The sequence below is a fragment of the Nicotiana attenuata genome, chromosome 2 (assembly GCF_001879085.1).
Source record: "Nicotiana attenuata strain UT chromosome 2, NIATTr2, whole genome shotgun sequence".
In the NCBI taxonomy this organism is placed as follows: domain Eukaryota; kingdom Viridiplantae; phylum Streptophyta; class Magnoliopsida; order Solanales; family Solanaceae; genus Nicotiana; species Nicotiana attenuata.
Window position 1 is genome coordinate 50024373 of NC_031990.1, and position 25074 is coordinate 50049446.

General features: G+C 40.0%; 1 protein-coding gene across 1 annotated transcript; it reads right to left on the reverse strand.

Annotated features, from left to right (window-relative positions):
- Positions 19563 to 24734, reverse strand: LOC109209535 (sugar transporter ERD6-like 7). Its single transcript, XM_019372828.1, has 18 exons — positions 24088 to 24734; positions 23763 to 23825; positions 23002 to 23091; positions 22846 to 22905; positions 22693 to 22758; positions 22529 to 22594; positions 21991 to 22066; positions 21769 to 21833; positions 21601 to 21693; positions 21411 to 21491; positions 21238 to 21322; positions 21071 to 21114; positions 20929 to 20991; positions 20786 to 20845; positions 20652 to 20705; positions 20464 to 20523; positions 20275 to 20389; positions 19563 to 20051 (listed from the first exon to the last, which is right to left on the reverse strand). Exons 1-18 carry the CDS (start codon positions 24277 to 24279, stop codon positions 19933 to 19935), a joined length of 1452 nt encoding a protein of 483 aa, XP_019228373.1. The 5' UTR covers positions 24280 to 24734; the 3' UTR covers positions 19563 to 19932.

The window sequence follows — 25074 nt, forward strand, 5'->3', positions numbered from 1 at the left end:
CCTGTTTACATACTGGTCTGTTCAAATTGTAGAGATCATGCCTATAGGATCTAAAACTGGATCAAATTGTAGAGATCATGCCTATAGGATCTAAAACTGGATCAAATTGTAGAGATAATGCCTATAGGATCTAAAACTGGATTAAATTATAGAGATCATGCGTATAGGATCTAGAACTGGACCAAATTGTAGAATGCACGTTACATGCCTGAATTTGTTTAATTATCAGTTCTGCCCGAGTTTCCAAATACTATGCTGTTACCGTCACGAGAAAACACGCCAATAAGATTCAAACAAATAATTCTGGATCTGTTTCTGTGACCTGCCACTGTCTACTATCGCATAAAATATCTAGATACCATGCTAATAGGCTTAATCGTACTATGCTAAAATCAGTAGGCAAACCTATGTAGGTTCTACTTATCGCATTAAGAAACTGATTTTGTACATGACTGTTTGTTTGTTCATTCAATATCACATAGATATCCTAGGATTCTGAAATTAATGAAATCTGTCAATGTTAACCAATTTGGTGTGCATTTGATGTCTAAATGCGGAGGCTAACTTGAGCCTATACTTGTTTCTATTTGAAAGTCCTAACTGTTTTGTCTGTCGCTTAGTATTTTGCCATTTATGAGCAGCCTAAGTTAAAGTCTAGAACCACCTTGAAATAGAGGTCCAAATGCCTCTTGGACCATAGGCATGGGACGGGTAGTGCACGCGTAGGACACGACTTAGAATTGACTAGTGTGTTTTAAGTAAACAACTTAAAGATAGTAATTGGGTGGCAGGAGATGATAGTCTGTGCCCGCTGAATAATATGAGTAACACCCCATCTCAAGGTAGTTACGAAGTATTATTTATGTTGCACGGGGTGATCCTTTAGGCTAAAAAGCTTAGGACCCTCATCCCCTTTTGTTTATTCACGTTTAGTAATTCCTTGTTTCTTAGCTTTGATCACATAGACTAATTCATATAATTGAGTTCTGCCGGGACCCACAGTTATGGACCTCGAAGAGTGCCTAACACCTTCTCTTCGAGATAATTTCAAGCCCTTACCCGATCTCTGGTGATGCGAACTGGTCAAACAAAGTTATTTGCAAATAGGTGCCCTAACGCACCTTAATCCGTTAGGTGGCGACTCTCTCTTTTAAAACCCTTCCTTAAAAGAGTTCTCACATGTCGAAACCCGATTTCGCGAGAATAAGGGGGCGGCAGAGTGTTTGGCCATGGAAGAGCTTTTGGTGAGAGAAAGTTTTGGAGAGGGTTTCTAGGCGATGGGGACGATGGAGACTGAGAAGGGTTTTCAGGTATTAAATGAAGGGTTTTTGACGGTTGAGTACAGAAAAGGAAGGGGTGTCAGTTGAACCGACGTGATGAATGGGTTTCCTTCTTTGAACTCTGTAACTGATGTGAAAAGAGAGGAAAAGAGAGGGAATTCGGAGGCACAATTAATGATCTGAGAACAAAAAGTTTGAACATTAGGCATACAAAAAAAATAATAGTAACACATAGGTCCTAATATTAATGATTAATGCAAACAATACCAAGTAATTTTTTTAAAAAGCAAAATCTGTCCTCTAGTGATGGCTTAGTAAAGATATCCGCTAATTGATCAGTAGTTCCAACAAAAGATAGTTCTATATTTCCTTTAAGAACATGATCTCTAATAAAATGATGCTTTATATCTATATGCTTAGCCCTAGAATGATGCACATTATTTTTAGATAGACATATAGCACTAGAGTTATCACAGAAAATTGGAATAGGTTTAATGAATAATTCATAGTCATCCAATTATGAGACATCCATAGTAATTGTGCACAACATTGTGCAATGGCGATATACTCAGCCTCAGTCGTGGATAATGCGACTGATCCTTGCTTTTTACTATTCCAAGATATTAGTGCCTTTCCAAGTAATTGGCATGTTCCACTGGTACTTTTTCTGTCTTCCTTATCACATGCAGGATCAACTTCTGAAAAACCTTCTAATTAAAATTGTTAGATCGTGGATACCATAATCCGTGAGAGACAGTTCCAATGAGATATCGAATAATTCTTTTTACTGTAGTCAGATGTGATTCCTTAGGAGCTGACAGAAACCTGGCACATTTACAAACACTAAACATAATATCCGGTCGACTAGCAGTTAGATAAAGAAGTGAGCCAATCATTCCACGATACTTAGTGTTATCAACAGGAATTCCCTGTTCATCTTTGTCGAGACTTGTTGAAGGACTCATTGGTGTGCCAATAGCTTTATCATTGCTCATACCGAACTTTTGAATCAACTCCTTTGTATATTTTGTCTGACATATGAACGTTCCTTCTTCCGATTGTTGAATTTGAAGTCCAAGAAAGAACGTTAGCTCTCCCATCATACTCATTTCGAACTCACTTTGCATAAGATTTGAAAATTCCTTGCACAGAAGAGGATTAGCACTACCAAAGATAATATCATCAACGTAAATTTAAATAATGAGATTACCTTCTGATGATATAAACAGGGTAGTGTCTACTTTACCTCTTGTAAATCCGTGATCAATAAGAAATGAGCTGAGTCTTTCGTACCATGCCCGTGGAGCTTGTTTCAGTCAGTACATCGCTTTGGTCAGTTTATACATATGGTAGGGAAACTTTGAATCTACAAACCCAGGAGGTTGTTTCACGTATACTTCCTCTTCAATGAAACCATTAAAAAAGGAACTTTTAACATCCATCTGGAATAGCCTGAATCTCTTAAAGGATGCATATGAAAGAAGAATTCGTATAGATTCCAGTCGAGCTACTGGGGCAAAGGTTTCGTCATAGTCGACTCCTTTTTGTTGTGAGTATCCTTGAGCAACTAATCTGGCTTTGTTTCTCACAACTTTTCCATCCTCATTCAACTTATTTCTGAAGACCCATTTTGTTCCAATTACAGGAGCATTTTCAGGTTTGGGCATCAGTTTTCGTACTTGATTTTTGTTGAATTGGTCTAGCTCTTCCTGCATTGCTTGCAACCATCTTGAGTCTTTCAAAGCTTCCTCTATTTTCTTTGGCTCAATCTGAGAAATCAGTGCTATGTTTGATTTCTTCTTGAGAGCTCCCCTGGTTTTCATTCCTTCGCTTGGATCTCCTATGATGAATTTTTGAGGATATTCAGGTTCACTTTGTCCATTCATTTGGACGAACTATATGAGTATTTGACTCCTTCAAAGATTCTGGTTGATTGTTTCTAGTTTCATTAGTTGACTCTATGGCACCATCAGATTTATTAGCCGACTCTTAAGATTTGCTTGTCTCCTGAATTTTTTGAGTTTGATCTTCATCACCTGCAATAATTCCTTTCTCGGCCGAAGTGTTATTCTCATCAAATAACATGTACTAATTCTTTCACACACTGTGTGTGTAAGATCTACTATTTAATGAATAACCTAGAAAAATACCTTCATCACTTCTTGGATCGAATTTTCCAAGATTGTCCTTACCATTATTGTGAATGAAACACTTGCTTCCAAATGGATGAAAGTAACTAATATTGGGTCGTTTACCTTTCCACAATTCATAAGGTGTTTTCTCCAAAATGGGTCTTATGAGACATCGATTGAGAATATGACATGCAATACTTACTCCTTCTGCCTAGAAGTGATTTGGTAGTGAATATTCTAGTATCATAGTTCTTGCCATATCTTGCAGGGTCCTATTTTTTCGCTCAATGACTCCATTCTGTTGGGGTGATCTCGGTGTAGAGAAGTTGTGAATATATCCTTGATCATTACAGAAATCTTCAAATGCGCTGTTTTTAAATTCTCCTCCATGATCACTTTGGATTGTTGTAATCAGATACCCCTTTTCTCTTTCAACCTTCTTACAGAAAATCTCAAAAAAATTCAACACTTCATCTGTCTCATCTTCAATAGCACAACCTGTTTTCTTGAACTTTACTTCATACCTTGAGTCGCATAGCTGACTTATACTCAGAAGATTGTAGTTAAGTCCGTCAACAAGATAAACCTCAGTGATATCACAATTATTATTGAAAGGGACTGTTCCAGTACCGACTATTTTTCCTTTTGAATCATCAACGAACTTAACACTTCCTCCATTTATTTTTATAACTTCCTTAAACAGGTTTTTGTCACCTGTCATGTGACTGGAACACGCTTCTAAGTACCATTTTCCTTTGCGACTCCTCCTGTGGTGTTCCTGCAAAATATAGTGATTACTTTCTTTTAGGTACCCAAGCTTGCTTGGGTCCTGGTTGGTTAGTATTACTCGACTCAGGATTGTTTTTGGGTTTCCTATTCCCATCCTGAAATATTTGATTTACGAAATCGACAAAAGGAATATTTATGTCCACTTTTGTTACAGTAGTGACACGTAACTCCTGATCCATTTTTGGATCTTTCATTAGTGTTAGTACTAGTGGACTCTGTTCTGACTGGTCCTTCTCCAGTTGACTTGTAAGTCGCCTGGTTTGACCTAACAGAACTATGACTGGTGGACTTGCGCATGCCATTGAGTTGCATTTGCAATTCCTCAAACTCTTCTTGAAGCACTTCTTTTTCAATTTCACATACTTCATGTTTGAGTTTTCAGTCTTTTACTTCTTTGTTGAGTCTCTTTAGTTCATTCATCATTTTTTGAGACTCTTTCAAAGTAAGGTCAGTAATATCCTACAATTCATTACACCTTTCACAGTTATAAGATCTTACCTCGCTTGTTTCACCTCGTGCCATGAAACATTTCTCATTGTCATCTTTGCATTAATCGTCTGAAGAGTCGTCATCTGTCCAGCACCCTGAGAGTTTGTTCATGTCGTTTTCCAGAATTGTCATGAAGCAAATATTTGCTATCTTTTCATGTTTTGAACTGTCTTCATCACTCCAGCTTCCAAATGATTTGTTCTTGTTGAAGCCTCTAGAAAATTTTCTTTTTAGATCAGGACATTCAGCTTGAACATGTCCAAATCTTCCACACTCAAAGCATTTGCCATCATTTTTGTCTTGTTCATTATATTGCCTGGATCGCCTGGGTGGCATCCTTCCTCTTCTCTCATTCCTGTATCTTCTCATTAAACCATCCATGTTCCTTGATACCATGGCAATTTCTTCTTAAAGTGCTTCAGGGTCATCATCGATATCATTTTCTGTTTTTTCAGTTGTGGCCTTGAATGCAACTGTTTTCTTCTTTTCTTCCTGGTTTATTTTCTTGAGATGAGTTTTCCCGAAAGCTACGAGTTCTCCTAGAAGTTCATCACATGATAGCTTATTCAGATCCTATGAGTCAAGTGTAACCACTTTTGTCTGCCAAGTAGTGGGTAGACTTCTAAGAATCTTCCTAACTTGATCACCACTTGGGTATGGTTTGCCAAAAGCTTTTAGATCGTTAATGATTTTGCTGAATCTGGCAAACATCTCTTCAATAGATTCTCCTTCTTTCATCTGAAAGAGTTCATAGTCATAAACCAACATGTTGATATGTGTTTCCTTTACTTTACTGGTTCCTTCATACGTAACTACAAGTTATCCCACATCTCTTTGGTTGTATCACAACTAGAGATTTTCTCATACTCCTCACCACATATAGCATTGTAGAGCAGATTCCTTGCCATATTGTTAACTTGCATAACTGCCATTTGCTCATCTGTATACGAATCTATATCTTCAAGATCAACAAGTGGTTGAGCGGCGGCCGACAGAGGATAGTTCCCCTTTTTGATAACTCTCCAGACTTTAACATCATAGACCTTTGTGTATATTTCCATATGCACTTTCCAGTGAGAGAAATATTGTCCATTGAAGTACGGTGGCCTCACTTGCGATGTTCCTTCTTGGAAGAGTGCTCCGATAATAACTTTATTTGCCATGATCTTTTCTCACAAGCTGTTAAGCAAAAGAAAAATGTGAGCCTCGCTATGATACCAATTGAAAGTACAAGAGGAGGGGTGAATTAATTATTTTTATATTTTAATCACTACAAGTTGACTAGTTTTCTAATTAGTCGACTAGATGTAATAACGTGATAACAGTAAGAGCAGAATTTAAGATGCAGACATAAAGTGCAGGAATTAAAGACACTGGAATTTTTATACTGGTTCGGATTCAATGTGAATCCTAGTCCAGTCCCCTTGGGTTGCAAGGGAGTTCTCTTTCAGTGAATGAGTTTCTCGAGTACAAAGTGAATGGTGTGGTTTACACCAATGGCTCAGTTCCTATGTCACTCGTTTCTTTTTGATACAATGCCTCACCAGTATTTTTCTCTCTTTCTTCTCTAACTTATTACACAACAGATCTAGTAGAACTACAATGTTTGTTTGCAGTAGAACAAAGAGAGGATATTTGGTTCGATCAAAGTATATTTGTCTAAGGCTTAAGGATAAGTATAAATACTTTGTAGGAGTCCGTTTGCTGAAGAGATTTGACAACCTAAGAGAGATGATCCTTGGAAAGAAATTGATTCTTTCCAAGAATAAGGTTATTTGCCGTTACTCTTCCTTGATGAGAGGGCATTGATAGCTTCCTTCCACAGATCTTGATAACGCGGGTTTACTCCTTGATTGTTGGTCTTTCCGAAAATAGCAGCTTGCCGTTGCTCTTCCTTTATGAGAGGGCATTGATAGCTTTCCTTCTACAGATCTTGATAACGCAGGTTTACTCCTTGATTGTTGGTCCTTCCAAAAATAGCAGCTTGATTGATCATCTTGCAAGATCTTCGATACTTCTTTTCCGCTTCAATCAATCTCTGATTGATTCCCTTTCCGAATCTCTAGTTGGTTGATTGATTCATTCCTTTTGATTTCTTCAATCTTGGATGCTTTCCTTGAGTTCCTATACCAAAAGCAGTTATATTATTTTTCATCATTAAAACTAAAACCCAACGCCAAATTCTTCCCTCTTCCACCAATCCTGCCAAGTAACTTCACTCCGTTTTACTAATCTGACACTCCATGTGTTTTATGACATTATCATCATAATCATCGTAGCTTTTCAAATAATCTTTTTCAAATATTTTTAACCATAACAAAAACAGATTAAAGATTTTCTCTTTAAAATATTTACAAAATGAATGAAGAAATCAAAATTTGCTAAAGGAGTAGTGTATACGGCCAAAATGATGTGCCCCCAATTTTGTAGGCTCGAGGTGTCATGTCGGAAGTTCAATATGGACCGAGCTCGAGCCCGAAGGCAGAATACAAAGCTCGAAGATCAAAGTGCTCGATGAATACCCGGGGCGAGTATGATCAACCTCGAGATAATACCGTTATGGTTTTATAACAGAAAGAGCGAGATTCCCGCGGTGGCCCTAAGATCTCGGCGTAAATTCTGGAATAGATTTGTACTAGTTAGTACGGATTTGTACTAGGCGGTTAGACAGCTGTCCCAGTAAGATTCCTTGCTAAAAATGGAAATGTACCTTATTTAGGGTTCCCCTACTATATAAAGGGGACACCAATCATTTGTAACGCATCATCAATCATTGGCAAAACAATATACACTCTTAATTTCTTGTTCATTACTCATCAGAATTGTCTCTTAACTTCATTGTCCTTACTTTATTGTTCTTACTGACCTACCTCGGGGTCATCGTAACTTGAGGTCAAGAAGCACTAGTTGGATTAAACTTACTTCTTTAATTTATACGTTTGATTTCTTGGTTATTAGTTAGTATTGATTTAAATCACGTATCTTTAAAACCACAAAACAAGTTTAATTGTTACTCGAATTCTAGGGTAAATAGTTTGGCACCCACCGTGGGGCTAAAGATAATAGTGATAATTTCAATACTGATTCTGATAACACATGTTATTTTCACACTTGTTCTTGTCAAGAATTTTTGTTCTCGGGTTAAAACATGTCAAACTCACAAAACACACCCATACACGGCGATGATGGTCTTGGATTCCATGGGGAAAACAACAATGTAGTTGCTCCGGGAGCCGGTGTGCCACCGATTAACCCTCGGGAAGTGCCAATAATGGATCCAATCGATGTTAGTTCACACATCGCTTTGAATGCGGATTTAGGCGCAGACCCCGGAGGAAGTGTACGCAGGGAAGTCTGATCCGGTGGCCAAGGAACACAGGGTATAAGAGATGGGGAGTTAGCCTCCAAGTAATATTCGAGATGCTACAAGCTCAACAGGTTGCTATCGCTCTGCTTCAATGTCAGCATAAAACTCCAAGTGTGGCCGAACCAGAAATTACTCGCAGAGCTGAGCTGGTGCCAGAAAGATCGAACTGTAATGGCTCGGGGACTAACCCCACGATTATGAGGATGCTCGAGGAACTCACCAAAAGAATCGAGTCGGGGGAGAAAAAGATTGAGGATAATGACAAAAAGGTGGAGACGTATAACTCCTGTGTTGATCAAATACCGGGGGCACCCCCGCTCTTGAAAGGTTTGGATGCCAAGAAATTCGTACAAAAGCCATTCCCTCCAAGTGTGGCTCCGAAACCCATTCCCAAGTAGTTCCGTATGCCAGATATACCTAAGTACAACGGGACGAGCGATCCCAATGAACACATCACCTCTTACACATGCAGGATTAAAGGAAACGACTTAAATGATGACGAGATCGAGTCGATTTTGTTGAAAAAATTCGGAGAAACCTTGTCAAAAGGAGCAATGATTTGGTATCACAACTTGCCACCGAATTCCATCGATTCATTCGCTATGTTAGCAGACGTCTTCTGAAGGCACACTCCGGGGCTATAAAGGTTGCAACAAGGAAATCTGACGTTTTTAAGATAAGATAGAGGAGCGATGAAATGCTAAGAGAGTTCGTATCCCGATTCCAAATGGAGCGAATGGAATTACCACCGGTCTCAGATGACTGGGCTGTGCAAGCTTTTACACAGGGGTTGAACAAGCGGAGTTCGATCGTGTCATGACAGTTGAAGCAAGATCTGATCGAGTATCCAGCTGTAACTTGGGCAAATGTACATAATCGTTACCAATCGAAGATCAGGGTCGAGGACGACCAGCTGGGGGCCCCCTTGGGTTCGGTTCATCCAAATAGATTGGCGGTTAAGGCCCCGAGGTATACTGATAGGGAACCAAGATCAAACAGGGAACGATATCAGCCATATATCGCAGATCGAAAGAATAACGGTTCGGGTGCAATCCTCTTCGGAATGACCGAAGAAATGATCGAGGGAAAAATTCTTGGGGACTTATGAGTAAGAATGGTTTTGATAAACATACCGATCCCACAGAAGCACCTCGGTTATCGGAGTATAACTTCAGTGTCGATGCATCGGGGATCGTATCGGCTATCAGAAGGATCAAAGACACCAGGTGGCTCAGGCCTATACAAACCGATCCTTCTCAAATAAATCCAAATTTGATGTGTAAGTATCATGGCACACATGGCCATAGTACCGAAGACTGCAGATAGTTGAGGGATGAGGTAGCTCGACTGTTTAATGAGGGTCATCTCTGAGAGTTTCTCAGTGATCGAGCTAAGAACCACTTCAGAGAAAGAGACGCCAACAGAAAAAATGAGCAGGAAGAGCCACAACATGTAATTCATATGATCGTTGGTGGGGTCGACGTTCCGCTAGGGCCTATGTTCAAACGTACCAAGGTATCGATTACCAGAGAAAAACGGACTCGGAGTTATGTGCCCGAGGGCACCTATCCTTCAATGACGAAGAAGCGAAAGGCATTTCCCAGCCGCACAATGACGCCCTGGTAATTTCTATTTTTGTTAAATAAAATTCAATTTAAACGTGTTATAGTGGATCCAGGTAGCTCAGCAAACATAATCAGATCAAGGGTCGTGGAGCGACTCGACCTGCAGGACCAAATTGTGCCTGCATCTCAGGTCCTAAACGGCTTCAACATGGCAAGCGAAATAATGAAAGGGGAGATAATCCTACCAGTGAACGTGCCGGGACCATCCAAGATACAAAACTCCATGTCATTGAAGGCGACATGAGGTATAATGAATTACTCGGGAGGCCATGGATCCAGAACATGAGGGCAGTACCATCGACCCTTCATCAGATGATGAAATTCCCAACAGTGGATGTTGTGAAAACAGTTTACGAGGAACAACACGCTGCAAAGGAAATATTTGCAGTCAATGAGGTGACACTGATACCAGCGCCTTCGACCTCAGAAAAATCGGGCACAAAAGATAAGCAGATGACCAAATAGCGATCACCGTCCCCAGCCTCGACCGAATCGGAGAAGCAGGTAATCGAGGTATAAGAAGAGGATTTTCTTATTCCTCGAACTTTTATTGTTCCCGAAGATTCAGATGCAACCAAGTCAACGGTCGAGGAGCTGGAACAGGTCATACTGATGTAATGCCCTTCGGGCTAAAAAATGCTGGAGCTACATACCAGCGCTTAGTTATCAAAATGTTCGAGGAACAGATAGGTAAATCAATGGAAGTTTACATTGACGATATGTTGGTTAAGTCCCTGCGCGCAGAGGACCATTTAACTCATTTGCAGGAAACATTCAAAATCTTGAGGAAGTACAACATGAAGCTTAACCCAGAAAAATGTGCCTTCGGGGTCAGTTCGGGTAAGTTCCTCGGTCTCATGGTATCAAATCGGGGAATCGAAATCAATCCCGACAAGATCAAGGCCATCGAGGATATCACTATTGTAGATAGTGTGAAAGCCGTACAGAGGCAAACAGGACGAATAGCCGCCTTGGGCCAATTCATTTTGAGGTCATCAGATCGAAGCCATAGGTTCTTTTCCTTACTCAAAAAGAAAAATAATTTTGCGTGGACCGCGGAGTGCCAGCAAGCATTGGAGGAATTGAAGCGATACTTATCGAGCCCACCTCTGCTTCATACTCCGAAGGTAAATGAGAAGTTGTACTTATATTTAGCAGTATCCGAAATAGTAGTAAGTGGTGTACTGGTTCGAGAAGAGCAGGGTATGCAACTCCCAGTTTATTACGTAAGTCGAACTTTAGGAGATGCGGAAACTAGATATCCACACTTAGAAAAATTGGCACTTGCATTAATAAGTGCATCTAGAAAGTTAAAGCCATATTTTTAGTGTCACCCCATATGTGTGTTAACCACTTATCCTCTTCGAAATATTTTGCATAAGCCCGAGCTATCGGGCCGGTTGGCCAAATGGGCCGTCGAACTTGGCGGGTACGATACCGAATATCAACCCCGAAAGGCCATCAAGTCTCAAATCCTAGCTGACCCGATTTTACGCCGACCCTCGTACCCAAAGTGGAGAAAGAACTTCTGCTAAAATCGGGTACATCATCGGGGGTATGGACCCTCTTCACGGATGGTGCCTCGAATGTGAAAAGGTCCGGGCTTGGCATTGTTTTGAAGCCACCTACAGGTAACACTATTAGACAATCTATTAAAACTTCTAGGTTGACTAATAATGAGGCCGAGTATGAGGCCATGATTGCAGGTCTCAAGCTAGCTAAAAGCTTGGGGGCAGAGGTCGTTGAAGCCAAGTGCGATTCTCTGTTGGTGGTGAACCAAGTAAACAAAAGCTTCGAAGTTCGAGAGGATAGGATGAAAAGATATTTGGGCAAGCTACAGGTAACCTTGCACCGCTTCAAAGAGTGGACTTTAGATCATGTGCCTCGAGAATAAAACAGTGAGGCTGATGCACCTGCTAACTTGGGGTCGTCAGTTGAAGAAGATGATATTATCCCGGGGACTGTCGTCCAATTATCGAGATCTGTGGTCGAAGAGGGTCATGCCGAGATAAATTCTACAAGTTTGACTTGGGATTGGAGGAATAAGTATATCGAATATTTGAAAAATGGAAAGCTCCCATCAGATTAAAAAGAATCGAGGGCTCTATGAACCAAGGCCGCTAGGTTCACATTGTGCGAAGATGGAACATTATACAGGAGGACCTTCGATGCACCATTGGCAGTATGTTTAGGGCCGGGGGACACCTATTATGTTCTACGAGAAATTCACGAAGGTACTTGTGAAACCACTCCGGCACCGAGTCTTTGATTCACAAAATTATTAGAGCAGGGTATTACTGGGATAACATGGAAAAAGAAACTAAGGAGTTTGTTAAAAAATGTGATAAATGTCAAAGGTTTGCACGATCATTCATCAGCCCGGAGAGCAACTTCACTGTGTCCTATCCCCGTGGCCTTTCATGAAATGGGGAATGGACATTGTCGTCCCTCTACCAACGGCCCCAGTAAAGCTAAATTCATTTTGTTTATGACTAACTACTTTTCTAAATGGGTGGAAGCACAAGCCTTCGAGAAGGTCAGAGAAAAAGAAGTTATTGACTTCATCTAGGATCACATCGTGTGCCAATTCGGGATACCTGCCAAAATTGTATGTGACAACGGCAAACAATTCATCGGCAATAAATTAACGGAATTCCTCGAAGCACACAAAATATAAAGGATTTATCAACACCGTATCATCCGAGCGGAAACGGGCAGGCCGAATCGACAAACAAGACTATCATACAAATCTTGAAGAAAAGACTGAACGATGCTAAGGGAAAATGGAGAGAAGTTTTACCTGAGGTCCTTTGGGAATATCAAAAGACACGAAGTCCAGCACGGGGGCGACCCCGTTCTCTTTGGTATATGGCTTCGAGGCCTTAATCCCAGTCGAGGTCGGAGAACCCAGCGCCAGATTTCGACATGCATCAGAGGAGTCAAATCACGAGGCTATGAATACTAGCCTTGAGCTATTAGATGAAAAACGAGAAGCTGCACTTTTTCGGATGGCGGCGCAAAAGCAAAGAATCGAGAGATATTATAATAGAAGGACCAGCCTTCGACACTTCGGAATCGGGGACTTGGTTCTAAGGAAGTTACCCTCAATACTCGAGACCCGAATAAAGGCAAACTGGGCCCGAAATGGGAAGGATAGTACCGAGTCATCGGAGTTATCTGTAAAGGATCTTACAAACTTGGCACGATGGAAGGCGAACAATTGCCAAACAACTGGAATGTATCACTACTCAAATGGTACTATTGCTGAGGTATGACCTTCTCCTTTTTCCATTTGTATTTAAGACTAAATCATTGCAGATGTTTGATTGAAGACGACGAGGGCACCCTTATACACGAAGACCTTAGGTTTTAAAGCACGCGTTGCACTCTTTTTCCCTTAGATCGGGTTTTATCCCAAATGGGTTTTTCCGGCAAGGTTTTTAACGAGGCAACAACTATGTGCTACCTAAGGAGAATTCAACAGTATCCAAGGCTACTTTTCAATCAACCTCGAATACTGGGGGCATCACCCTCAGAGGTAATATTTTCGAGGAAAATACTTCACGCCAATAAGGGCCTCGATAGAAAAACTTTGTAATGGGCCAAACGGTCAGATGAACCGTGTCCATATAGAATAGTCGAGCCCCGATGGAAAAACATGTACGCATGTATGAATTATTCAAAGAAGCATTTTTATATCAAACACTTTGTGTCTCAAAGAAATCTGCTACTATACGAACTTCATACTTGTGATTCTATGAGAAACGACTCAAGAGCCAAAATGCAAACACACCTCGAATACTCTGGGACTGTCATCGAAAGTCAGTACAGTCGAATTGTCTAAACTCGAGTTCATAAGACCTCCAAGAGGCACCCCCATGTAAAGGCCAAGGCCATCATCCTCGGGGACTAACATTTCGGACAAGTTCGAAAAGTTATCGGGAAACAAGTCCAAGAGACACAACCGAAGGCTACGGCCATACTAAAGGCTACAGCCGAAAATAACGCGGCTCGGAGACGTCCGAATTTCGCAATAAAACAGGCCTTCGAATTCTCAAAAAACCGGTTAAATAAAGGATAACCTCGACAAAATAATCAAAGGGCTTCGATAAAATCTGCCCTCGAAAAACCTTAAGAGGTATCAAATTATTCAAATACGAACTTGTGCTAAGGCACTAAAAACAAAGGATTCCGATCGACACCGAACCCTCAAAAAACCCAATTGGTAAAAAATGCATGCCAAGGCATAAATAAACTTTTACTAAGTCTTCTAAGTCGAAAAGGAGAAATAATAGCCATCTCTTAGAGGCCATAATGTCCCGATCTAAAAGAGCCTAAGGGCCGATACACTTAGGGTTCGAGACCTTGTTCTCACCCAATCCGAACCCAAGGGTTCGATTAGTCCCAAGTCTAAATAAATAATAGCTTGATTATGGCTCGGGGACTCACCATTATCCGGCACGAGCCCGTAAGGGTCTATGCCCCAAAGTTCGAACCTTATTCGAACTCGGCCATGGCAATTTCGAAGAAAACATCTGAGATAAAATCTCAAACACACAATTAAAAAGAATGAAGTCATTACAAGAATTTTATAAGGTAGGAAACATCGAGAAAACATTCAAGGAAATTCTTCTTTTATATACTTTGAAAAAGTTATATAAAAGAGACCGATGAAAGGTCTTACAAAAAGAAAAATATAGAAAGAGAAAGAAAAATCCTATCTATGCCCAGGGCTGTTCTCTCCCTCGGGAGCAGTTTCCTCTTCGGGACTAACTTCATTATCGGACCCACTTTGGCTGCCTTCAGCATTATCATCGTCGGAGGAGGAGACGAGAAACTTGGTATCGGCTTCGAGCGCTTTTGCTTGGGCTATCTCCTCGGTGAGGTCGAAACCTCGAGCATGGATCTCTTCGAGGGTCTCTCTGCGGGATTGATACTTGGCAAAATCACTGCTCCATTTCTCTAGGTTGGAGGCTTCCCTTAGCTCCATTTGAGAAGCTTCAGCATCCCTTAGGTACACAGCAACGGTTTTATCAGCCGTGGCCTTCGTCTTCTCGACCTCAGCCCTGCTTCGGCAACCTCGGCCACGGTTGCAGCATGTTTGGCCTAGAGCTCATCGATCTTCTTGGACTGGGCCAGGTTTTTCACTTTAGCACCCCGGAGCTGGGTCTCAGCCGAGGCCAGTTTGGCTAGAGCGGCCTCTTTCTCAGCAGCAAGCCGATCCATATTTTCCTTCCACTGGTTGCAGTCGGTCTTAACTTGATCGACCTCCCTTCGAAGCTACTCGATCATCTCCAATTTTTGCTGCAGCTGAGACACTGAAGTGTTAGCCTCCACAGTTGGGTCAAGTAGACCATACTCTTGCAAAATGATGGTTACCTGCTTGTCTAGCTCGGCCTCATTTTGACGAGTTTTGGCCAAGTCAGCCAGAAGGTCCTTGAGCTCCTCCTCCTTTTGGCTGCAAATGAGCCTCACGGCCTTCCCTTCATCCGAGGACTTCTTGAGCTCGGCCTCACATTGGCCAGCTCAGCCCTAAACCTGGTAATGGCCTACACAGAAAAAGAGATATCAGTTGAGGAAATGGTAAAAGAAAAAATTACAACGATAGGAGCAAAAGCTTACTCGAGAGAAAAGACGATGAGCCTCTTCTAAGAGGGTAGATGCATTGTTGAGGTCGGCGGCATCATCGACCCCAGTAAAGCAATCCCGGAAAGGATCTTCTTCACCGGGGACTCCGCTCGGATTAGGCGTTCGCAGAGCTTGAGCTTCCTTTATTTCCTCCTCGGAATAAGATGGTAGAGGAGGAGAGTGACCTATTGTCATGGCCCCGGGCAAGTCGCTCGGAGCGCTCTATTCAGCCCCGGGGGTCTCGATACTTGTCCCCTTTGGTGTATTTGTTGAAGGCGGAGGAATAATCTCGACCTCAACCGATTCAGGGGCTTTGCCTGCATCTTTCTTCGAAGCCTCCTCACCACGAGGCAGGGTCTCCGATTCAGAGGGCTTGACGGCTTCAACTGGCTTCCTGACTCGGGTCACCAGCGCCGATTCTTCGCCCTCGTCTTCTTCTTCATCATTCAGTTGATGGATTGAGCCTATGCCCACGTGAATGAGTTTCCTCTTTTGCCTCCGAGTAGGAGCCCTTTTATCTTGGGGGTCTTTGGGTTTCGAAGCCCTTTTTCTATTGTTATCTTTCCCCGATTTTGGAATCGAGGAATCGTTCTCTTCCCCGGGCGGAGCCGGCCTCATTTCAGAGACATCTCCAATGCTTGCATGAATGAAAATTAGGCATAAGTAAGATGGCATCTCCGATAAAAGTAAAAGCATCAAAGACTTAGGAAAAGAACTTACTGTGGTGTTTGGCCTCCCATTTGCCCTTCGACAAGTCACGCTATTTGCGCTCGTCATACGAGGAGGTCGCAGCTAATTTTTGAACCCAGTCTTCAAGGTCGGGGATCACAGGGGCATCCAAGCAACCGCTGCAAAAAAGGTAAAGTCATCACACAATGAGAAAAAAGTAATATAAGAGGATATTGGAAAAAGGACTTCACTTATGATCGGGGTTCCATTTCTCTGGGAACGGCATTTTTCCCTCGGGGATGACGTCCGAGGTCCTCACTCAGACGAACTGGCTTATCCCGCCTCGGTCCTTATCTCGTCATTGCTAGCGAAGAAGGCTTTGCTCGATCTTTGCATTGGAGCTTGATAAACCCTCGGAAAAACTGAGGCCGATACAATTGGATGAGGTGATTAAGGGTGAACTCTAGTCCCTCGGCCTTGCTAGAGAAGTAGCGAAGCATAATCACTATACGCTAGAAAGAAGGGTGGATCTGGCCGAGGGTGACTTGATATCTTTTGCAGAAGTCGATCACGATTGGATCGAGGGGACCCAGTGTGAAGGGGTAAGTGTAAACACTTAGGAATCCCTCCACATGAGTGGTAATGCTCTCCTCGGGGTCGAGGATCTGCACCACGACCTCGTCCCCCAGCCACAGTCTTTCTTCACGGCCATGAGGTGCTTATTCGTTATCGAGCTGATATACCAGGATACATGCTCGCATCGACCAGGGATTGTGGGGGGGATTTTCAACGTTAAAGTCTTTCTTTATAACGCAGGGGCCGGGAATAATCTCGTGAAAGGCCGGCGCCATAAGTTTGGCCGGCCGGGAAGAGGAGGAGGAAGCTTTCTCCTTTTGAGGAATTGTTTTGGAAGTTTTCGCCATTGATTCGAGTTAGAAGAAGTGGAGATGGCGCATTTTGGTATTTTCTGACACTGAAAAGAACGGGAGTAACGGGTAGTAGGAGAGAAGAGATGAAGAGAGGGAAATGTTAAAGAAGTTTGGAGGTGGTTTGAAGACTGGAGTAAAGTTTTTTCCGAAATTAAACCTTGTATTTATAGGCAAGCGGCGACGATTCAACGCCACTAATGGCCGACCACCACTGATGAAGCATTTAATGTTTTGGGGAAGCGAACCGACGGACGTTTCGGTCACTTCGAGCGCCTACGTCATGGGAATGACCTCATCATCAAGGACTCCGGAAAATCGAGGCTCAAGTCATTTCTTGTCATTTTATTCTAAGAAACCCGGGGACTATCTGTATACGGTCAAAATCATGTGACCCCAATTCTGTAGGCTCGAGGTGTCATGTCGGGAACAAATTCAATATGGACCGAGCTCGAGCCCGAAGGCAGAATACAAAGCTCGAAGATCAAAGTGCTCGATGAATACCCGGGGCGAGTATGATCAACCTCGAGATAATACCGTTATGGTTTTATAACAGAAAGAGCGAGATTCCCCCGGTGGCCCTAAGATCTCGGCGTAAATTCTGGAATAGATTTGTACTAGTTAGTACGGATTTGTACTAGGCGGTTAGACAGCTGTCCCAGTAAGATTCCTTGCTGAAAATGGAAATGTACCTTATTTAGGGTTCCCCTACTATATAAAGGGGACACCAATCATTTGTAACGCATCATCAATCATTGGCAAAAGAATATACACTCTTACTTTCTTGTTCATTACTCATCAGAATTGTCTCTTAACTTCATTGTCCTTACTTTATTGTTCTTACTGGCCTAACTCGGGGTCATTGTAACTCGAGGTCAAGACTTGCTCAAGCACTGGTTTGATTCAACTTACTTCTTTAATTTATACGTTTGATTTCTTGGTTATTAGTTAGTATTGGACTAAATCACGTATCTTTAAAACCACAAAACAAGTTTAATTGTTACTCGGATTTTAGGGTAAACAAGTAGGGAGAACACAAACGAATGATTTCAACCGTGACACTGAAATAATTTTATAAATCGCTCCAAATTTGGAGCTGAAGTTTAACTCGGAAACCAACATTGGCTCCGGCTATATAAAACTTACAATAACAACAACAACAACAACAACAAAAACCCAGTAATAATCCCACTATATAAAACTTACAATATTGAATGAAATATAAAAGTTAGTATAATTCATTATTATCTTTTGCTAATTAATCGTAAATATGTAAGTTTTGTAAAAAAGAATTTAATAATCCATTGTCTAAGCCATATGGAAAATAGATGTCTTATTTTATTCTTCCAACCGGTCATTCGAGAAAGCATAAGATAAAAATAGTACTTCGGAGAAAAAGATATCTGAAATGGATGATAATGCCTCTTTTGAGCGTAAAACCGATAATGTCTGTTTATCAAATTGATTCTCATGACCCAATTAACTAAGAGGGAGTTTGAATTTCAAAGTTATAAGAATAGGTAATGCTCTAACTTCTGCTATGATCTCTTTTACGCTAAATTTCTGTATAATCAATTTTTTTCTTATTTAATTTCCTGAAAGCCTTCCAGCTACAGAAAATGAAGCATTTATTCTTACTAGGGGAGTAAAATTAAGGTAACCAACAACAAAGCCAAGTTGTTTTGCAAGTCTTTAGTATATTTTAAAGAATTCGCTTGAAGTAACCATACCTCTTTCGCACTTCAACAAGGTTTGTTAAGGTAATTGTAAGGCTGATGTAATATAGTTAGCAATTAATTTTATAGGTAAAAAAGAGATTTTTGATGAGTTACTGTACTTCACTTTTAAAATCACAGCACCATCTAACATCGATCAGCCACTAAAGATGCTAAGAGTTTTAAAAGATTGTTGATTTGATAGATATTTCTGGTTTTTAGCAGTTTGCAGTGTAGATCGTTCTGCCTTCTTTCCCTGCTTGTTACTCCCTCTGTTCCAGTTTATGTGAAACTATTTCCTTTTTGGTCCGTTCCAAAAAGAATGATCCCTTTCTAAATTTAGTAACAATTTAGCTTAAACTTACAATTTAGTACAAATACTCTGGGCCCCTTTTTGACTTGTTTAGAACCACAAATTCCAAAAGTTTTCATTTTTTCTTAAACTCCGTAAAACTGATCATGTCTGTTAATCCAGTCTTCTATGTTTACAACAACAATAACAACAGTCCCAGTGTAATCCAATAGGACTTATGTGTATTCTTATATTAAGGAAGCAATATTATTCTCAGATTGTATCAGCTGAATATCCGCACCACTATTCCTTTATTTATAGGACAGAAACTTGGAGAAATGAGGACTTAATTATATTAAGCCCTAGTCCACATAGCATTAAACAACCTCTCAAAAGCTGTCACAGTTGAAGGGTCTTCTTCAGAGAACAGCAATTGGTTAATGATGGATTAGGCAAATTAATTCTATTCTACAAAGGTCTGGCAAAGTTGCTAGATAATCTCTTTAGTTTTTAAGCAGCCCTCACTAATCTGGTAGGGATTTTCTTTGACCTCCCTTACACATATCACCCTTCATCTATATTGTGTAGTTCGTCGGTTGCATATTAATCTGCTGTAGACTGAGGAAACACTGATAATATAAGGCATTAGGTTTGTGAAGAGACACCTGAATTTCTCAAAGATTCCCAAGTAATTAAGGAAAAGCGAGCAGAAAACTAGGGTTCTTGAAATCAATGAGTACAGTTCAAAAATGTGATTCCACATCATGGAAGACTTTTCTTGACTAACTGATTGATACTCAGAAAAAAAAAAAAGGAAAAAAGAAAGAAAGAAAGAAAAGGGCACAGGAGCACATTATTCTAATCATTTTGTTCTAATACGGTATTCATACCTTAAACAAATGGGGAATATGGAGACGGTCCACTATGCAACAAATAGTCAATCATTTTAAATCTTTGGAAAATCCCAGGATGAGTGTGAGATTTTTCAGTAGGAAGGACGAACCAAGGTGCTGAGGTATTTTATGATGCATTAATAGAAGCCTGGATTTGTTCCAATGTTCTTCCTTTGGTTTCAGGTACTATCTTGATCACAAACAAAATTGAGAGTGCATTGACTGCAGCATAAAGAATGAAAGTACCTGCAACCAGTGAAACTAATGTGAGCATACATATCTAACCTTTAGCTGTCTTAATATGCAGTAAACAGTTTATACCCCTCCCTTGTTATTAGTTTCTCCTTTCTTCTGTCGATCATTTTTAAACCATGACGGATAAATGGACTTACCCGCTGAACCCTATCTTCAATCAAATTTTGCTTGCAAATTTGCAACTTTAGAAATGATATCTGCCAAAACATCTTACCAAAAGAGTTCCAGGTCATGAGGAAGTTGAAAGTGTAAGAGCAGGCCCATGCCCCAAACCAATTCACTAGTGTTGCAAGGCTCCCAGCAGCCCCTTTAATATTTATTGGATATATCTGCAAGAAAGGTAATTCTTAGGCTCGACATGTCTCAAATGTTAATAATAGAGGATAGTACAGATTTTACATACCTCCGACATTACAACCCAGGGAACTGCTCCCATTCCTATCGAAAAGGACCCGATATAGACCTGCATTTGAGAATGATTATTAGATAAACTGGAAGGAAAACCTCCACTTTTTTTCACATGGTTGAGGGAGAGTGGGGATCGGGGTAAGCTACTATGAAGAGGACAATCAGAGTGGATATTTATGGTACCAGTATGCCTGTTACGGCAAGTATTGGTCCTCCCTTTACTGCAATTTCATGTCCCTGGTCAAATAATAATTTTTTCGTCAAAATGTTCATGAGACATACTAAGAAGCTTAAGCAATTTCGGTTTTAGTGTTAACCTTCAGATAGAATGAGGTTCCTGTTAGTATACAGCCTATGACAAGTCCTGTCGCAGAAACCTGCAAAGATATGATTATCATTATATTTGGTGAATGCAACGGGTAATATCCTCAAGAAATTGGCTTTCTTTTCCTAGATATACCAATAAAAGAGGCTTTCTTCCAGCTCTGTCAATTAAGACTGCACCCAATGCGGTGATGGGAACCTGATGAAGAAAATAAAGTAAAGTGAATTATCCATTATAACACCAACATCCATAGAACTGAGAGAGTAAGAGTTGAAACCTGTATAATTGCATAGATTATAGTTCCGACATCAGAGGGGAACCCTGGAAAAGGAATACAGTAAGAACAACTTTATGGTTTAACACAGTTGTTTGCTTTAAATTCTTGAGCTGAAGGGAAATGAAATGACATGTTATATTTTACAGGCCTCAATGAGGGTTTCCTACCTGAGGACTCAAATATGCTACCGGTGTAGAAACAGATTCCATTGATTCCACCAAACTGTTGAAACACCATAAGTCCAACTCCCACCTGGCCATAGGTTTATCATATACATAAATTAACTAACAGTTTCAGCTACCAAATTGTCGAAAAACAATATGTGGAAAAGGAACTTTACTATGAGTGAGCTCAAGTATCTTCTTTGAAACAAATCAAACAAGTTGACTTTGGGAAGCTTTTCAAGGGTTTCTATATAATCCTGTCAAGCAGATAAGATAAGTAATATTAGGAGAGTATTTTGAGGAAAGTTTTAGATAACCTACAAAGAATGAAAGAAATTGAAATTTGAGTTTTCCAGAATAATGAACCTGGATCTCAGCTGCCTCCTCAGATATGTCAGCATCTTTGCCTCGAAGTTTGCGGAGTGCAAGTTCAAACTCCTTTTGATGTCCTATTTTTGCCTACAGATATGGTGGAAATGTTATGCCATTTTCTTGATTTTACTGACAGGATAAAATCTTAACCATTTAACTCACCAACCACCTAGGAGACTCTGGAATAATAAAAAGACCAAAAAGGAGAATAGCACATGGAATTAATCCTGAAAAAAGAAAATCAAACTCTTAGCACTTGAATACATTGTTTATTGTGGTTTTATTCCTCTGATTTGCCTTTTTCTTCTTTTTGCGTGTCTTTTCCCTTGTAGTAGCAGCTAGCTCTTTCTAGATCTCACAATACAACTTGATGCTAAAACAAACCTGTTAACGCCAAAGTCCTCCATGTCAGCATAGTTCCTATAATGAAGGCAACTGAGACTCCACAACATATCATCAGCTGGAGGTGTAGAAGTAACAAACCGTCAAGGGAGGATAATCAACAGCCAACTACAACATCCACTCTATAATCTGTAAAAGTATAGTATGTTTCTTCCTATTTAGATTTTCTTTATTTTAGTGAATACTGAAATAACCACGTTGTTTTCAGTTTATCTGAACTAAAGAAATGGTGATATACATTACTCGATGAATAATAGAAAATGTTGGAGTAATAGTCCTAGTCATACTACATTAAAAGAGTGTCTCCTACATTTCAATAACCTTAGGACACTAACTATCCGGTAAGTAGGAAAAAGTTAAGGGCAGTAGTCTTACAGAAAAATAATGTGCAGGTTTTACTATCACAGGAGTACTGTTATTAGTTCAGCTGTAACTAAGGTTTGAAAATTTATCACTCAAGTAAAGGCATTCTGCTATAAAATTGATGTATGGAGCACAGGTAGAAACTGTACTTCTTTACCTGGTTTATGGTTGTCAAAGCTCCTCGTAAATCTCTAGGTGCAATTTCAGCTATAAATACAGGCACCTGATTTGTAGTTATCAGGGAAATGTTGGAATCAAGAAAGTTGAAAGCACACTGTAGTTGGATATTTTGATAAAATCTCTAGGAAACAGAGTATGTACCACGTAAGAAAAAACTCCCATTCCATATCCTGTTGCCAATCTTCCAATGTCCAGAGAAAGAGCTCCCTTTGAAGAGGAAAAAATAGTTATCAGTTTGTAAGACCTATGTAGCAATACCGTGTCATGAATAGGAAAAGAGAACTTGTAATAAACCTGAGCAAAGTAAATGGCCAACCACCCAGCAACACAGAAAGCACTTGACATTCTCATTGCCTGTTTGCATGTTACACATAGTCAGATAATTATCAGGCTGTAATAAAGAAGATAAAAGGTGGATACTGGTGAACTCAGAATCTACTCCAGGCTTACCCCTTTACGGCCAATATAATCAGCAATGGGACCGCTTAAGATTGCTCCAATCATCGCACCAAATGTCAATATTGAGCCAAAGAGCGAGAACTGCATAGTGCAAATGTTGAACACATCAAAGGTAGTCTAATACAAGGAACACAAGTTAAGAATGCCAAATATTCTTCCAACAAGAAAGGTATTCCATTGAGGACAGAAGTACCGTAATCAAGGTACATTCTTGACATCATGTTAGTGTTCTTACCTCTAGTAAAACCACCTTTTCCAGAAAATTAACAAGTCCATACAAACATTTGTGTCCTATGCTAGTTCATTTCTTGTTTGTATGGAATAACTATTAGGCTGATTGCAAGTATATTGAACTTTTCTTGATCAGATTAACCAGAAAATGCTCATCTAACCAAGTGAATGAGTGAACTTATATATTCTGACAGTGTAAAGAATTTTTACACTTATCACTATACTTCAATGATCTATTATAGTAGGTTACTTGTGTTATTTTACCCGTTACTAATCTCATACTACCTATAGTTATCCTTTGGGTAGCCTGATAGTATAAAAATTCGATTAAATGTCAATGTATAGAAGTTATACTCGTCGAGTGAAAGTATACTGTAGAAATGCAGGCATGTAATTATCTATATAGAAATTTACAAGCTAGCCAAAGTTTCTATCCACTAGCTTTTTTCCCCTTGTTTTTACTGTATTTAAAAGCAACAGGTATACTCCTTCCAACAAATGTAGATATGCATATCTCTAACCTCTGCTATAGATAAATTGAGTTCTTCTCTGATGGCGGATTGTGTTGGTGATGAATAGCCAGCCTGAAAAGTTGAGAAGCGTCACATATGAGAAGGGAGAAACGAATGATTTAAGTTATATACATTAATAGTGCAAAGATCTTTTACACTATTAAATCAATGTAGTTTAACTTATTAGTAGCCATTTTTATCAGGTTACCAATTAGTGTTTGCCATAAATATTTAGCAGCAATTATCTGATGAGTAATCTAATTGTACAAATACTTGCACCGTCAACTTAAACTAAGAAAACAAGAGAATGAACTAGTCAGAGGGATGAACTTACACAAGATCCAAATGCAAAGGAACCACAGACAGCCACAAATGTGCTGAGGTAAACCATGCACCTGTTTTGTTTCTTGTCGTAGCAGCCATTTTCTGCCTGCTCTTCTGTTACCCTTTTATTTGTTTGAGTGATGAGAGGAGCTCTTATCTCTTCCTGTAGCCTGTTCTCACTTTGCTCTATATCTTCCTTCATATTTGGTTTGGTTCAAATAGACAAGTAAGAAGATTTTTAGAGGCAAGAAAGGAAGGGATTTTTGGATGAATGAGCGTCATATGCGTATTTTTATGCTGTACAAGTTGTACAAATGGTTCCTTTCTAGGAGTATTTAATTTTTTAGGTGTAACCAGATCTGCATCCCAAATGTTGTGGCGATAACAATAGGAAATGACTTGGCAAAGCTAGAACTGACGTGTGAAACTGATTAAAGCAACAAAAGTTACCTTTTGGAGCTAATTTCTCACCAAAATACATTGGTAGATCCAAATATGTGATCGCATGTTATGTAGAATTTCAGAGTTTTGAATCGAACTTTATATGTGTGTAAATAACAAGTATACCTTGAATTAGATATACAATTTGAGTCAGCATTCACGACGTATAAATTCTGGATTAGACGCTCACTAAAAAAAATCTTGTTTCTATGTATTTGGTCCACACTTGGCTCTTTCTTTGACAGTGACCAATTAATTTCTAGAGCAGAAAAATCGTTAATCCCCTTTCTTACGTTTTTCTTTTTTTAACCCCTTCTGATTTGAGTCATTTAAGATCCATTAAAAATTATTTGAGTCGTCAAATCTGGTGTAGAGTGGTCTATATTCCGTGTCCTATAAATTTGTCGTTGAGTTTATTGATTTATAATCAAAATATATTCTTTGTCGTACAGCTCATTTATCTTTTCATTTAATGCTGTCTAAATATCTTAACAAAAACAGTGGTCCTTATCCTAAGCTTAGCCTCCTTTAATTTTTTATTTTATATCTGTCACGA